This window comes from Neoarius graeffei, chromosome 6 (genome assembly GCF_027579695.1).
Source record: "Neoarius graeffei isolate fNeoGra1 chromosome 6, fNeoGra1.pri, whole genome shotgun sequence".
Lineage (NCBI taxonomy): Eukaryota > Metazoa > Chordata > Actinopteri > Siluriformes > Ariidae > Neoarius > Neoarius graeffei.
Genome location: NC_083574.1, coordinates 25,217,771 through 25,233,876, shown reverse-complemented (window position 1 = coordinate 25,233,876; position 16,106 = coordinate 25,217,771). Strand labels below are relative to the sequence as shown.

The 16,106-nt window shown below is 43.5% G+C and overlaps 1 protein-coding gene across 10 annotated transcripts in view; it reads left to right on the top strand.

Moving 5' to 3' along the window:
- The window catches only part of sema4ba (sema domain, immunoglobulin domain (Ig), transmembrane domain (TM) and short cytoplasmic domain, (semaphorin) 4Ba), a 520,834-nt gene that overhangs the window by 363,363 nt on the left and 141,365 nt on the right, over positions 1 to 16,106 (top strand). For 9 of the 10 annotated variants that reach the window (XM_060923501.1, XM_060923496.1, XM_060923492.1 and 6 more), the window contains one exon: positions 8,975 to 9,086. The exons of the other annotated variant lie outside the window; for it this stretch is intronic. In XM_060923501.1, the coding sequence (XP_060779484.1) occupies positions 8,975 to 9,086 (112 nt within the window). The remainder of the gene's footprint in view (positions 1 to 8,974; positions 9,087 to 16,106) is intronic. 10 annotated transcript variants of the gene reach the window in all.

Below are 16,106 nucleotides of genomic sequence, written 5' to 3'. Positions count from 1 at the left end.
CGCTGTCGCCTCACAGCAAGAAGGTCCTGGGTTCGAGCCCCGGGGCCGGCGAGGGCCTTTCTGTGTGGAGTTTGCATGTTCTCCCCGTGTCCGCATGGGTTTCCTCCGGGTGCTCCGGTTTCCCCCACAGTCCAAAGACATGCAGGTTAGGTTAACTGGTGACTCTAAATTGACCGTAGGTGTGAATGTGAGTGTGAATGATTGTCTGTGTCTATGTGTCAGCCCTGTGATGACCTGGCGACTTGTCCAGGGTGTACCCCGCCTTTCGCCCGTAGTCAGCTGGGATAGGCTCCAGCTTGCCTGCGACCCTGTAGAAGGATAAAGCGGCTAGAGATAATGAGATGAGATGAGATGTTTTTGAGTGTTTGGTTAAAATGCTCCACTAAGCCATCCGTTTGTGGGTGATAGACACTGGCACGGATAGATTTAATTCCCAGTAACCCATGCAGTTCGCACAGTGTGTGTGACATAAATGTAGTGCCTTGGTCTGTCAGGATTTCTTTCAGAATCCCGACCCGGGAGATAATACGGAAGAGCACTTCCACAATACTGCATACTGAGATATTGCGGAGAGGTACTGCTTCCAGATATCGCGTTGCATAGTCCACCAGGACTAAAATAAAGCGATATCCCCGTGCTGATCGGTCTAATGGCCCGACGAGATCCATCCCAATTCGCTCAAATGGGGTCTCGATTAAAGGGAGAGGGCACAAAGGCGCTTTTGGAGTGGCCGCGGGATTTACTAGTTGGCATTTACGGCACGCTGCACACCACCGACGGACATCCCCATGAACTGGGCCATTATTCTGGCTAGTGTTTTATCTTGCCCCAAGTGTCCAGCCATGGGATTAAAGTGAGCTGCATGGAATACGAGTTCCCTACAGCTCTTTGGGATTAATAATTGGGTTATTTGTTCACCAGTTTGAGTGTCCTGCATCACTCAATACAATCTCTCTTTAATAATAGCAAAATAAGGGAAGGCCGGTGTCACGCTTGGCTGAAGAATTTGACCATCGATTACTCTCACTTGGTTAAATGCATGCCACAGAGTCTTGTCTCATGACTGCTCTCAAGGGAATCCCCGAGAGAGGGAGGAGGAGTGGGCTGCTCCTCACTCCTCGTGTTGCTCTGATGCGGTGCTGACGTAGACGGCTCTGTGACAGCTTCTCCAGTCAACACCACATGGGGATCTTCCTGTGATATACTAGTGCAGGACCCACTACATGTTCAAAGCAAATCAAATCAAGTTTATTTGTATAGCGCTTTTAACAATAAACATTGTCGCAAAGCAGCTTTACAGAATTTGAACGACTTAAAACATGAGCTAATTTTATCCCTAATCTATCCCCAATGAGCAAGCCTGTGGCGACGGTGGCAAGGAAAAACTCCCTCAGACGACATGAGGAAGAAACCTCGAGAGGAACCAGACTCAAAAGGGAACCCATCCTCATTTGGGCAACAACAGACAGCCTGACTATAATATTAACAGTTTTAACAGGTATAACCCTCAACTGTCCTCATGGGGCCGTCCTTCACAGGAGCGGTGCGATAAAACTCTGACCAGACACAGGGCACCAGGATGGATCAAGCAGGTCCAAGGGGCAGAAGAGGCCAGCATCTCAATCCAAGGATCAACATGTAACTCAGAGGGACAGATTGGGGGGGGAGAGATGTTAAACATGTTAAATGTTCCATCAGCTTTTTAAACCCTGGCCAATTAGTTCCCAAAATCAATGAGTGGGTGAGACAAGGATTAACCGCCGCCTTTATTCTATGCATTTGGCCCTGGAATAGAATATGGACAGACACTAAGGGATAATTGTGAACATTCCTGTGCACACACAACACTTTCACTGCTTGTGCTCTCCCCAGTGCTTCACCTTGTACCAGGCATTGGTGAATTGAGGTCTGATTACAATCAGAATCCACCAACACATGATATGTATCCCCTTGAATACTTACCGGTATGCGATACATTCCGGCCCAATCAGGGGTGGTCTCTGGCACGTTGGGGATCTGGATCAAGGCTTCTACCTCCCTTGTGGAGCCCTGATTCTGGAGATGCTCCGGCTCCCCGCTGCGCCAGCATACCCGCCCAGGCTTTCCCTCTGCACCGGTGTTGTGGGCGTCATTCACCTGAGGGGGAGAGGACACAGAAGAGGGAGATGGGAGGACACCACGGGTGCGACGGGCCGGCTGGGGAGGAGCCAGCCCCTGCCTCCGCAGTGGGGGAATGGGGTGAGAGAGAGGGGGAGAGAAGAGAAATGAGGAGAGGCGCCTTTGCCTCGTCTGCCTGCCATCGGAACCACTGCCAGATGGTTCCAGCCTCCGCCAACTCGATGGCTCACTGGAGCGATGCCGGGCGGTGACACTGGACCCATTCTGCCATTCCTTCCAGAAGCCAAGAGATGAACTGTTCCAGTGCCACCAGGTCGATGATCCCGTTGGCGTCGCAGTCTTCCGCCCTCAGCCACCGCCAGCAGGCGTCTCGGAGTTGTTGGCCAATTGCGGACAGTCAGCTGACCTTCAGTGTCAGGTTCCGGAACCGCTGGCAATGTTGTTCCGGGGAGCGGCTGACCTGCTGCAAGATGGCCCTCTTGAGGTCGGAGTAGTTGAGCCAGCTATTGGCTGCTGCACCGCGAGCTGCGCCTCGCCTGTCAGGAGTGGGAGGAGGCGGGCCGCGTGCTGCTCGATTGGGGTGCCCCATGCTTGGGCCGCTTGCTTGAAGAGAGCAATGAAGGCTTCGGGCTCATCATGTGGGCCCATCTTCGTGAGGGGAGTCCATGGTGGTGATGGTGGACGCCCCTGCCGACACCAGCAGATACCGGAATGCCTGGCGATCTTCCCACTGGGCCAGTATCAAGGCTTCAAAGTGTTGCACTTGGTCCTTCTGGAGGATGGTCAGTGCTTGATGCTGGTTCTGCTGGGCAGCAGCGAGGGCATGGACGAGCTCCATAATTGGGGAGGACTCCATGGGGTGGTTCCCTTCCGTACTCATCCCGGGTTTCAGCACCACTGCAGTAAATCCCTGATGTGGGTGGAGTACAGAAGCATGGCAGGTGGAAACTGAAGTTCTTGCAAACTTTATTTTATTGAGCTTTTCAGCTTTACCCATATGCTATTTATTTATTCACTCACTCCCACACGTGTTCTGGTTGGGAGTCAGCTCTTCTCTGCTTTCCCATTCCTTTTATGCTCCATCCCTGCAACACACACGCACGCGCGCGCACGCATGCACGCACAGTAATTCACACCAGGTGTAATGACTTAGCCACTTACAGTACTTTCCCCAACCCCACCCTCCATTCACAAACTGCTGCTTGGCCATGCCCCCATTGCCACAGTGTACTTTAGTTGGATTTTGCTTGGACCCATACCAAGATTATTTATATAAATCTAAAATCATATATGCCCCAAGATTGATCCTTGAGGAATACTAGTTTTCACTATTAGAGAGGCAGAGTGACAATTATACACACTGAGTTCGCCCAGTCAAATAATTGAAAAATCAGTTCAAAACAGTGTCACTGAAACCTGTGCTTTGCAGTCTTTGCAAAAGAAGACCTTAAAGTGCAATTCCACCATTGGATGTATTCTTTGGCATAAAATACAATATATTTTATGACAACATGACTAGACAGAGAAATCTTTTAGCTTCAAAATGATATATCAAACATAATTTTTTGACAACGACAAGTATATTAATTTTGCGACCAAAGTCACCTACCCTTTTAATTTCCGCGTGGTAGTGAAACGTGATGTCATCGGCAGGTTCCCCTTCTTGTGTACCACGTGTCGGTCTATTTTTAGACCAGGAAACCCCCAAAGTAAGAGAGTCATTTCTCCTCGTATATGGGGGCCAAAAAAATTGCGAAAAATTGAGTTAATCTTTCAGTTAGCTAGATTTATTGGTATTAGCTAGATTTATTGGTATTATTTTTATTGCGTTCTATCTGCCATTGCTGATAATATGTGTAGTGAAAATTCATTATGTCTGATAATTATAACTATTCTTTTAAGTTCGTTTCTTAAGACACGTATTTTTAAGTATGTTACCTCGCTTGTTGACAGTTTCGGCGAACACTTCCGCCTTCTTCAAAACAGTCACCAGATGTCGAGTGGTGACGTGCCTTATCAACTGATGTTACTCTATGGAGGCGTGAACGTCCCGCCCAATTTGACAGGTAGTCCACGCCTCCTGCTGTCAGGTCGCTGCCCCAGGACTGCGCTCCAGGTATTTGACAGCGCGTACGCTCCCTCATCCCGGTTCATGGTCCTCTGCGCCCGCTTACGTATCTCCACTGCCTCCAAAATCCAACGCTGATATCTATTCTCTTCAGCGCGAATGACTCTGGCCTCTTCCCAATTCATAATATGATTTTGTCGTTTGCAGTGATCTGAAATGGCTGATTTTAAGTTTTCTTGGCTTGCTTTTTCTTTTTCGGATCTTGTGAGTCTTTTTGTTGTTTCTTTTTCACATTCTAATTGGTGTTCTTTCCTGCGAGTGTGGAAGCATCTGCCCGTTTCACCAATATAGACTTTATTGCATGACCGGCAAGGAATTTCATATATGATATTGCATTTATTGTCCAGTTGTATTTTATCTTTGGGGTGAACTAGCAGCTGTCGGAGGTTCAACTCACGGATCATTTAAACTCCATAGACAAGACAGGCAACATCAGATTCACACACGAAGAGGAAACGGATAAGACAATAGCATTTCTGGACCTAAAAATACACCACACAGAAGAAGGGAACATCAGAATTACAACATACAGAAAACCTACACATACCGACCAATATCTTCTCTGGACATCTGAACATCCCATCGCACACAAAATGTCAGTAATCAGAACACTATACGACCGAGCACAGAACATCACGGAGGAGAAAGACACATATATAAATGGTATCACTAGATAGAGAAATCTTTTAGCTTCAAAATGATATATCAAACATAATTTGATAATTTGAGAAAGACACACGGAGGAGGAACAACACATCCAACAGGCATTAAAAAACTGCCAATATCCACCGTGGGCAATTCGAAAAGAAAAATCACAGACACAAAAAAAGGAAAGAAACAAACAGACAAGAAAAAACACAGAAAAAACAAACCGGGGCTTTGTCACATTACCATACATAAAAGGAGTCACAGAACGCATCCAACGATCCATGAGGAAATACCACATCAACACCCCGGTCAAACCATACAAGAACCTCCGACAGCTGCTAGTTCACCCCAAAGATAAAATACAACTGGACAATAAATGCAATATCATATATGAAATTCCTTGCCGGTCATGCAATAAAGTCTATATTGGTGAAACGGGCAGATGCTTCCACACTCGCAGGAAAGAACACCAATTAGAATGTGAAAAAGAAACAACAAAAAGACTCACAAGATCCGAAAAAGAAAAAGCAAGCCAAGAAAACTTAAAATCAGCCATTTCAGATCACTGCAAACGACAAAATCATATTATGAATTGGGAAGAGGCCAGAGTCATTCGCGCTGAAGAGAATAGATATCAGCGTTGGATTTTGGAGGCAGTGGAGATACGTAAGCGGGCGCAGAGGACCATGAACCGGGATGAGGGAGCGTACGCGCTGTCACATACCTGGAGCGCAGTCCTGGGGCAGCGACCTGACAGCAGGAGGCGTGGACTACCTGTCAAATTGGGCGGGACGTTCACGCCTCCATAGAGTAACATCAGCTGATAAGGCACGTCACCACTCGACATCTGGTGACTGTTTTGAAGAAGGCGGAAGTGTTCGCCGAAACTGTCAACAAGCGAGGTAACATACTTAAAAATACGTGTCTTAAGAAACGAACTTAAAAGAATAGCTGATAATATGTGCCACGTCACACGTCACGTGGTACACAAGAAGGGGAACCTGCCGATGACATCACGTTTCACTACCGCGCGGAAATTAAAAGGGTAGGTGACTTTGGTCGCAAAATTAATATACTTGTCGTTGTCAAAAAATTATGTTTGATATATCATTTTGAAGCTAAAAGATTTCTCTATCTAGTGATACCATTTATATATGTTGTCAAAATATATTGTATTTTATGCCAAAGAATACATCCAATGGTGGAATGGCACTTTAATCTACAGTATCAAATGCTTTGGATAAATCAATGAAAAGCGTAGCACATAATTTTTTGTTATCCAGTGCAGGAATAATATGATTTGTCACTGAAGCTACAGCAGTTATAGTGTGGCCTGTGGCCTTGTTTAAAGCCTGATTTGTGTATGACTTAAAATATTATTATCAGATAAAAAGCTTTTGTTTGTTTACAAAAGATTTGAACAGTTTAGCTGTAACAGACAATCTAGAAATGGGGTGATCGTTATCCAAAGTAGAGGGATCACCTCCTTTTAAGAGTGGGAAGACAAACGCTGACTTACAAGAGCTGGGAATTGACCCACTGACTAAGATTTAAAAAATGGAAGCAATGGGCCCAGCAATCAGATCTGCTGTTATCTTTAAGAAATAAGGCTCACTTTGGTCTGGGCTAGCAGACTTTTTGCAATCTAGGTTTAGCACAGCCTTGTGAACTTGGGAGGTGGAAATAGTGGAAAAGTTGAAGCTATTTATGGAACAACTGGAGGTGGTAACTGCACTATCACTAATATTTACTGGGAGACCAGACCGAGTGATTATTCCTGCATTGATGAAATGCTTATTAAAAGCATCTATGTATTGTTTACCCTTGATTTCACTTTGATTTATTTTTAGAAATTCAGGAAGAATAGGGGGCGTCATATCTCCTACTGATGATTTGACCAACTTCCAAAATTTTCTTGGGTCATTTAGATTTTGAAATTAAAATAGTGCTCACTTTTTGCATTTTTTATCAGCCTAGTGCATTATTTCTTAATGTCCTACAATATAATCTACCCAGTGCTTAGCTTCAATAGTTCTTTTAGCTTTGGCCCATGCATTATCCCACTCTCTGATAGTAGGTGCAGTAGTTTCACTAAACCATGACTTGCCTTTACCATGAACTCTAAATCTTCTCATAGGTGCATGCTTATTAATTAGGGACAGGAAAGTGGTTTTAAAAAATCCATGCCAGCGCAGCATCCACCATCTCACAAACAAAGTTCAAGTCACTCTGGAATATATCGTGCAGGAAAGCCTGCTCATTAAAATGTTTGTAATGTTTATGTTTTTAAAAATAAATTGAGGCTTAGTTTTGGGAAGTTTACAGTTTCTAACACAGGCAATTGTACAATGATCACTGATATCATTACAGAATATTCCAGCAGCAAAATATTTATGTGGAGCATTTGTGAGAATGACATCAAGGAAGGTAGACTTGTCCATGCATTTTGGATTTAATCGTGTGAGAGAATGTACTGTATTAATTGCGTCAGATGTAGAGCATTGCAAATATCCTTAAGTGCGCTTGAGGAGGTCGATAACCAGTCCCAATTTAAGTCTCCCAGTATAACATACTGTCAGATAATTTGTGCATGATGTCTAAGAGCAAAATAGTAGTCTCAGGTGATTCCGATGGTGGGCAGTAGCAGCCTGCTACTGTCAGGTCAGCGCTTCTTTGTTTACACTATCAGTTCTAAAAACATTATATTCATCAATGTATATCATATCATTTGTGATTGATGGTTTCAGCCACATCTCTGACAGAACCATGATATCGCACTCAGTCAACTTTGCCCACAGATGAATAGCATTGATTTTATTTATGGGGAAAAAAAATTAATCCACAGTTGTTTTTAAGGTTGACTGGATTTTCAAGCTCTGTCAGTTTAGGGCCTGGGTTAGGATGGATGTTACCTGATAGAAGTAACAGGACTATCCAGACGCTCTTTGCTGGGTGGCCTGGGCAGGTCCTCCATCTGTGCCTACAAGCAACTGAAACAAACTGGCAGGCCCTCAGTCACACAAACGAGAAACCCCACTGTAATCCAATGGTATGATGCAAAAGGCTCGACCTCCAAATACAGCATGATAACAGATTTTGAAGAAGTAATTGAAAGGGAAGCATCTAATCCACTGTCAGATCCTGATTTATCCAGCGCTGGTGCAGTCAACGCAAAACTACTCAGCAGGTAGAGCAACCAGGCAGGCTGTTGATATGTCAGTTTATTGTTGTCACGCTATCAAGTGAATATTGTTTACTCTGGCTGAATATTAAAAATGTTAAAAACAAAATGTGGACATAGACCAACAAACTCATTAAAAAAAACTTTTTAAAACACAGACATAGACATCTTTATATTCAATAGCACGCCACCACACTCTTAGAATGTTGGTTATTCACTCTCTAAGGGTTAAATTGGTTAATTAGGTGTTCTTATTTTCCAAAAATGCTCAATTTGGAAACCTTTCTGATAGAGAACACTATGCTGCAAGGTTCAACAGAGAAACTGTAAAGGTTGTCCCAGAAGGAACATCCGAATACAACATTTTCAAAGAGTTATATTATCTAAATAAGAGTTGCTCATTGGTAAACCATAGCAACAATTTAATGTAGTAATTTGGGTATCAGTACTGTATAGAAAAATCTATTTGGGGGCGGCACGGTGGTGTAGTGGTTAGCGCTGTCGCCTCACAGCAAGAAGGTCCTGGGTTTGAGCCCCGGGGCCGGCGAGGGCCTTTCTGTGTAGAGTTTGCATGTTCTCCCCGTGTCCGCGTGGGTTTCCTCCGGGTGCTCCGGTTTCCCCCACAGTCCAAAGACATGCAGGTTAGGTTAACTGGTGACTCTAAATTGACCGTAGGTGTGAGTGTGAATGGTTGTCTGTGTCTATGTGTCAGCCCTGTGATGACCTGGCGACTTGTCCAGGGTGTACCCCGCCTTTCGCCCGTAGTCAGCTGGGATAGGCTCCAGCTTGCCTGCGACCCTGTAGAACAGGATAAAGTGGCTAGAGATAATGAGATGAGATGAGATCTATTTGGCTTAACAAAGGAATTTTAGAAAGACTTGTATTATTTTCCTCTATAGAACACAGTGGATTTCTCTTTGGTGCGCAGCAGTACAGGGGAGATTGTGACAGAGGATGGACGCAGTCACTGCCCTTATAATCCTGAATATAAATCCACTGCCATCATAGCTGGTATGTACAGTCTGATTTATTAATATTTTTGTAAAGTTGTGTGTAAATGTTTGTGTACACCAAACTGAACTAACAAATTTTCTACCAGGTTTATAAATTTGCATTTGTATTTAGTGATATCCACAAAACTCCATAAAAGTTCAAGTGCAGCTATGTTGTCTTGCTTTCTATAATTAATGCCAGTAATATAAAATGTTTGGTTTTCTCAAAATTTTCTCAATGGTATTCTGACCCAAATACTGAATTTCAAATTGTACACTAATATGCACAACTATTAAATGCTTACACATAATAATGAGAATTAACTGCAGCTAACAATAACAGATAACAATAATCATAGTTTGTGCAACTCAATGGGAAATCTGAGGATGTGATTTTATTTTGATAAGCGTCTCAAAATCAGGATGGCATGATCGGATACATCTGTTGATTCATTTAGTTAGAGGGCATAATAGTCACTTGCCTTAATGTGTGTTACCTTCTGCTGCTTTATGTCCTTGCACATATCTTGTGTTCTCCTCTGTATGGTGTCATTAGAGACTGAGATTTTTTCAACTGATTTGCTCTGAACATACAGTATCTCTGGACATGTCATTAGCAGCAGGTAAAACAAGCTCCTCTGTAACTGTGTAGGCCTTTTAGCATTTTGAAATGTGATGAGTGAGTTTGTATGATGCACAAAATTCTTGCTCCAGAATGTTTTTGATATTTATTTATTTATTTATTTATTTATTTAATTTTTTTTTTTTTTTAGATATAACCACCTCCCGTTGCTTTCTTTTGAAAAAAGTCAACAGGCTTGTCTTTATGGCTTGAGAGTTTTGTCTCTAAACACTTTATGGATTTTTATTGTTTTTATTGTTTCCACAGCCCATAACTCACCACAGACTGTGGTCTGAACAAGCCATGCTTATCACATTTTTGTTTACCTTGCATAGTTTTTTTTTTTAGCCTTTTATAGGAAGAGGGAGTATCACTCCATTTATCAATGTTGGCACCAATTGTTTCCAGGTGAATTAACACCAAAACTGACAGAATTTTATTGACGGTACTACATGACAACTGAAATTTTCACTGGTTATGGGGAGCATTCCTTTATTATTCACCTCATCTCATTATCTCTAGCCGCTTTATCCTGTTCTACAGGGTCGCAGGCAAGCTGGAGCCTATCCCAGCTGACTACGGGCGAAAGGCGGGGTACACCCTGGACAAGTCGCCAGGTCATCACAGGGCTGACACATAGACACAGACAACCATTCACACTCACACCTACGGTCAATTTAGAGTCACCAGTTAACCTAACCTGCATGTCTTTGGACTGTGGGGGAAACCGGAGCACCCAGAGGAAACCCACGCGGACAGGGGGAGAACATGCAAACTCCATACAGAAAGGCCCTCGCCGGCCACGGGGCTCGAACCCGGACCTTCTTGCTGTGAGGTGACAGCACTAACCACTACACCACCGTGCCGCCCTCCTTTATTATTATTATTATTATTATTTTGAAACAATACTTTGCTTTATAGTTGTACAACCCCGATTCCAAAAAAGTTGGGACAAAGTACAAATTGTAAATAAAAACGGAATGTAATGATGTGGAAGTTTCAAAAGATGACATATCAAATGTTTAAGCTGAGAAAATGTATCATTTAAAGAGAAAAATTAGGTGATTTTAAATTTCATGACAACACCACATCTCAAAAAAGTTGGGACAAGGCCATGTTTACCACTGTGAGACATCCCCTTTTCTCTTTACAACAGTCTGTAAATGTCTGGGGACTGAGGAGACAAGTTGCTCAAGTTTAGGGATAGGAATGTTAACCCATTCTTGTCTAATGTAGGATTCTAGTTGCTCAACTGTCTTAGGTCTTTTTTGTCGTATCTTCCGTTTTATGATGCGCCAAATGTTTTCTATGGGTGAAAGATTTGGACTGCAGGCTGGCCAGTTCAGTACCCGGACCCTTCTTCTACGCAGCCATGATGCTGTAATTGATGCAGTATGCGGTTTGGAATTGTCATGTTGGAAAATGCAAGGCCTTCCCTGAAAGAGACGTCGTCTGGATGGGAACATATGTTGCTCTAGAACCTGGATATACCTTTCAGCATTGATGGTGTCTTTCCAGATGTGTAAGCTGCCCATGCCACACGCACTAATGCAACCCCATACCATCAGAGATGCAGGCTTCTGAACTGAGCGCTGATAACAACTTGGGTCGTCCTTTTCCTCTTTAGTCCAAATGACACGGCGTCCCTGATTTCCATAAAGAACTTCAAATTTTGATTCGTCTGACCACAGAACAGTTTTCCACTTTGCCACAGTCCATTTTAAATGAGCCTTGGCCCAGAGAAGACGTCTGCGCTTCTGGATCATGTTTAGATCTGGCTTCTTTGAACTATAGAGTTTTAGCTGGCAATGGTGGATGGCATGGTGAATTGTGTTCACAGATAATGTTCTCTGGAAATACTCCTGAGCCCATTTTGTGATTTTCAATACAGAAGCATGCCTGTATGTGATGCAGTGCCGTCTAAGGGCCCAAAGATCACGGGCACCCAATATGGTTTTCCGGCCTTGACCCTTGAGCACAGAGATTCTTCCAGATTCTCTGAATCTTTTGATGATATTATGCACTGCAGATGATGATATGTTCAAACTCTTTGCAGTTTTACGCTGTCGAACTCCTTTCTGATATTGCTCCACTATTTGTCAGTGCAGAATTAAAGAGATTGGTGATCCTCTTCCCATCTTTACTTCTGAGAGCCGCTGCCACTCCAAGATGCTCTTTTTATACCCAGTCACGTTAATGACCTATTGCCAATTGACCTAATGAGTTGCAATTTGGTCCTCCAGCTGTTCCTTTTTTGTACCTTTAACTTTTCCAGCCTCTTATGGAGCACTTGCATGTGACGTCACAGCCGATCCAGATTGTGACAGACGCCATCTTGTCGGTCAAACGCCATATTTCCACCTTCTACTTCTGGTTCTACTTCTGCTTCTACCTTTTCTTCTAGAAAAACCTACTATATACAATTCTACTACAACGGCTGCGGCTACAAGCTCTCCCTACCTGTGCATGTTTTTTATGTTTTTTGTGTGTATTTTTGCGTGTTGTTCGTCTGTACCAGACTTCAATATCCACTACAACCGTATGGAGTTACTGGACATTGGTTTCCAGCAGAAAATGACGGTTTGTAGCGATTTCCATCGCATGCACAACATTCCGGACGAGAAAAAACAAACATTCCGGACGAGATAGTGAGACCAGCGGGGTCTCCGTGGATTGTTATTGGAAGCAAAGCTAAGGAGGCGGCGCCGGGAGCAAAAGCAAGGCTGCAGAGCTGGCCTGTTGACTAAGCTCAGAAAACAGCCACTCAAACCTCCACTGCTAAGCCTCTACCTCTCTAGCGCCAGGTAAACAAGACGGACGATTTGAAATTACAGCTGGAATTACCTTATTCTATTCTATAATCGGCTGGTCAGTGCTATACTCAATACTTAAGTGACTTACCCATCCAGTGAGGATCATTTTCTTGTTTACAAGATGCCACATCTGAGTCGCTGACAAATCCTGAATTTCTGTAAAGATAACTGTCCAGAGATTTATAAGCACGCAGTGCTTCACCACTGAACAGCGAGTGAAAGTTGATGAGGTAATTATACACGTCCGGGTATTCCGCTGGCAGTTCCATATCCACTGACACGGTCGTGAAAACTCCGTCCGGAAAGCCATAAGGGTCAATAATCTGTAGATCGTTTATTTTAGACATATATCTAGTTATCTGTTCATTAGAAAAATGAGCCGTGTAGTCCGTCGGTTGAAATTGATCCATTCTGTACACAAGTGCAGCAGTATTCAGCTGTGCTGTTGACCGACAAGATGGCGGCTGTGTACTTTCCGGTCACGTGACTGCAAGATCTCTATTGCCCCTGTCCCAACTTTTTTGAGATGTGTTGCTGTCATGAAATTTCAAATGAGCCAATATTTAGCATGAAATTTCAAAATGTCTCACTTTCGTCATTTGATATGTTGTCTATGTTCTATTGTGAATACAATATCAGTTTTTGAGATTTGTAAATTATTGCATTCCGTTTTTATTTACAATTTGTACTTTGTCCCAACTTTTTTGGAATCGGGGTTGTATTTTTCCACGGTTTTCCATTTTGTTAATTTTTATTAGTTGCATTTAGAATTTTTTTTTTTCTTCCCAGCAGTCCATAAAGGGCACACACATTTAGGTCCACACATTCACCAGTTGGGAAACACTAATTTAAAAGGACAGTATGTTCTATGTTTAAAAGTGAAGTAATTCTTCCAAATTATATGTTCGGAAGGTGATGAAGATGAACATTAATTAGTTGTCTTGTGTATAAATTTAATCTCAGGAGCACAAGTAGAACATGAATGTTTTTTGAATTTCATGAATATCAAATATCTTGCGTAAATACTTGTACAAAGGATGTATGAATAAATCTGTTCATAGACAGCTTGAAAAAATTAGGCCAGATATCAGAAAAGCTGTGCGAAATAATTATATACACTATCACTATTCACTTTATTAGGAGCACCTATACATTCATGTACATGTAATCAGCCAACCATGTGGCAGCAGCAAAATGCATACAATTGTGTGTGAAATTCCCATTAGATCAGCAGTCTCTGAAGTACTCAAACCAACCAATCTGCTTCCAACAACCATGACACAATCAAGGTCAAAGAGATCATACTTTTTCTTCATTCTTATGTTTGATGTGAATATTACCTGATAATCTTGACCTGTATCCACATGAATTTTTGCATTGCACTGCTGCAACTGCTGCTGCCTGATTAGATACTGCACAGATGTTCAGGTTTACAGGTGTTCCTAATAGAATGGACAGGAAGTGTATATATTATAATTACATGAAATGTTAGTGTTTTGTAGTTGGTGAATTGAAAATTAATGTTCATCTGCATACATGGAAGACTCAAGCAATGTTTTAGCATCAATATTTTTAATATTATTAAAGATCAGTTTGAAACTGATTTAAAGGTTGCGGCATGAAAACTCTGTTTCTAGGAAAATAAGTCAAGTCAATTTTATTGTCAAATATGCTATACATACTCGACATACAGCACAGATGAAATTTCAGTCCTCTCTGACCCACAGTGCAAACAGGCAATGCAATAAATAAAAATAAACATAGAATAATTTTAAAAAAAAACAAACGATATAAACAGTATAAACACTCTAGATAAGAGCTAGACATAGACTAAACACTCAGACAAACAATATAAACAGTATAAATATAAACAGTATAAACACTAGATAAGAACTAGACAGACTAAACACTCAAACAATATAAACAATATAAACACTAGATAAGGACTAGACGTAGACTAAACACTCATACACACACACACACACGTAAATTGGTGCAAATAAACAAACAGTCAAGGGCACTTGAGGTATAGCAGGTAAACATGAAATAAGCAGTATAAACAAACTAGCAGCTGTTAAGGTGAGGTAGTGCGGAATAGTGCAAATGAGCGATGGTAAAGTGAGATGTGCGGTCCCTGAGTTCAGTGTGTTAATGAACGATGAGATGTGTGTGTGTGTGTGTGTGTGTGTGTGTGTGTTTGGGGAGGGGGGGGGGGACTGTGAGGATGACATGTCAGATGCTGAAGGGTGGGCAGGGGGGTGTGCGAGTAGAATCTGTGGCAGAGGGTGGAGGAGGGGCAGAACAGGGAGGGAGTTGAGCCTCCTGACCGCCTGGTGAAAGAAACTGTTCTTGAGCCTGCTGGTTTTGGCCCGGAGACTCCGCAGTCTCCTCACCGACGGCAGCAGACTGAAGAGGCTGTGAGATGGGTGGGTGGGGTCACCTGCAATCCTGATGGCTTTGCGGGTGAGGCGGGAGTTATAAATATCCATTAGAGAAGGGAGAGAGACACCAGTGATCCTCTCAGCTGCTCTCACGATGCGCTGCAGAGACTTGCAGCAGGACACGGTGCAGGCACCGTACCACACGGTGATGCAGCTGGTCAGGATGTTCTCGATGGTGCCTCTGTAGAAAGTGTGCATGATGGGGGCCGGGGCTCTTGCTCTCCTCAGTTTGCGGAGGAAGTACAGATGCTGTTGGGCTTTTTTGGCCAGTGATGCGGTGTTGTTGCTCCAGGACAGGTCTTCAGAGATGTGTACACCCAGAAACTTGGTGCTGCTCACCCTCTCCACTGCAGCACTGTCGATAGATAGTGGAGCATGCTGGGTGTGCTCTCTCCTGAAGTTCACAACAATCTCCTTTGTCTTCTCCATGTTCAGATGGAGATTGTTGTCCTTGCACCACATGGCCAAGCGGCTCACCTCACTCCTGTAAATTGTCTCATCGCCATTGTTGATGAGACCCACCACAGTTGTGTCATCCGCAAACTTAATGAAGAGATTAGAGTTGGATGTTGGTATGCAGTCATGGGTCAGCAGAGTGAAGAGGAGGGGGCTTAGCACACATCCTTGGGGGGCCCCCGTGTTCAATGTGATGGTGATGGAGGAGTTGCTGCTGGCCCATACAGTCTGTGGTCTCCCTGTCAGGAAGTCCAGCAGCCAGTTGCACAGGGAGGTGTTGAGTCCCAGCTGGTCCAGTTTATGAATGAGCTGCAGAGGAATTATTGTGTTGAATGCTGAGCTAAAGTCTATGAACAGCATTCTGACATACGAGTCTTTTGTCTCCAGGTGGGTGAGGGCTGAGTGGAGGGCAGCAGAGATGGCGTCATCGGTCAAACGGTTGGACTGATATGCAAACTGGAAACGGTCCAGGGTGGGGGGGAGGGCAGACTTGATATGCTGCATGACTAGCTGCTCGAAGCACTTCATGAGGATGGGAGTGAGTGCAACAGGGCAGTAGTCATTGAAGCAGGAGGGAGACGGCTTCTTCAGGACCAGGATGATAGTGGTGGTTTTGAGGCACGTGGGGACAACAGCCTGGCTCAATGAGATGTTGAAGATGTCTGTAAAGACATCTGTGAGCTCCTCGGCACAGTCTCTCAGTACAC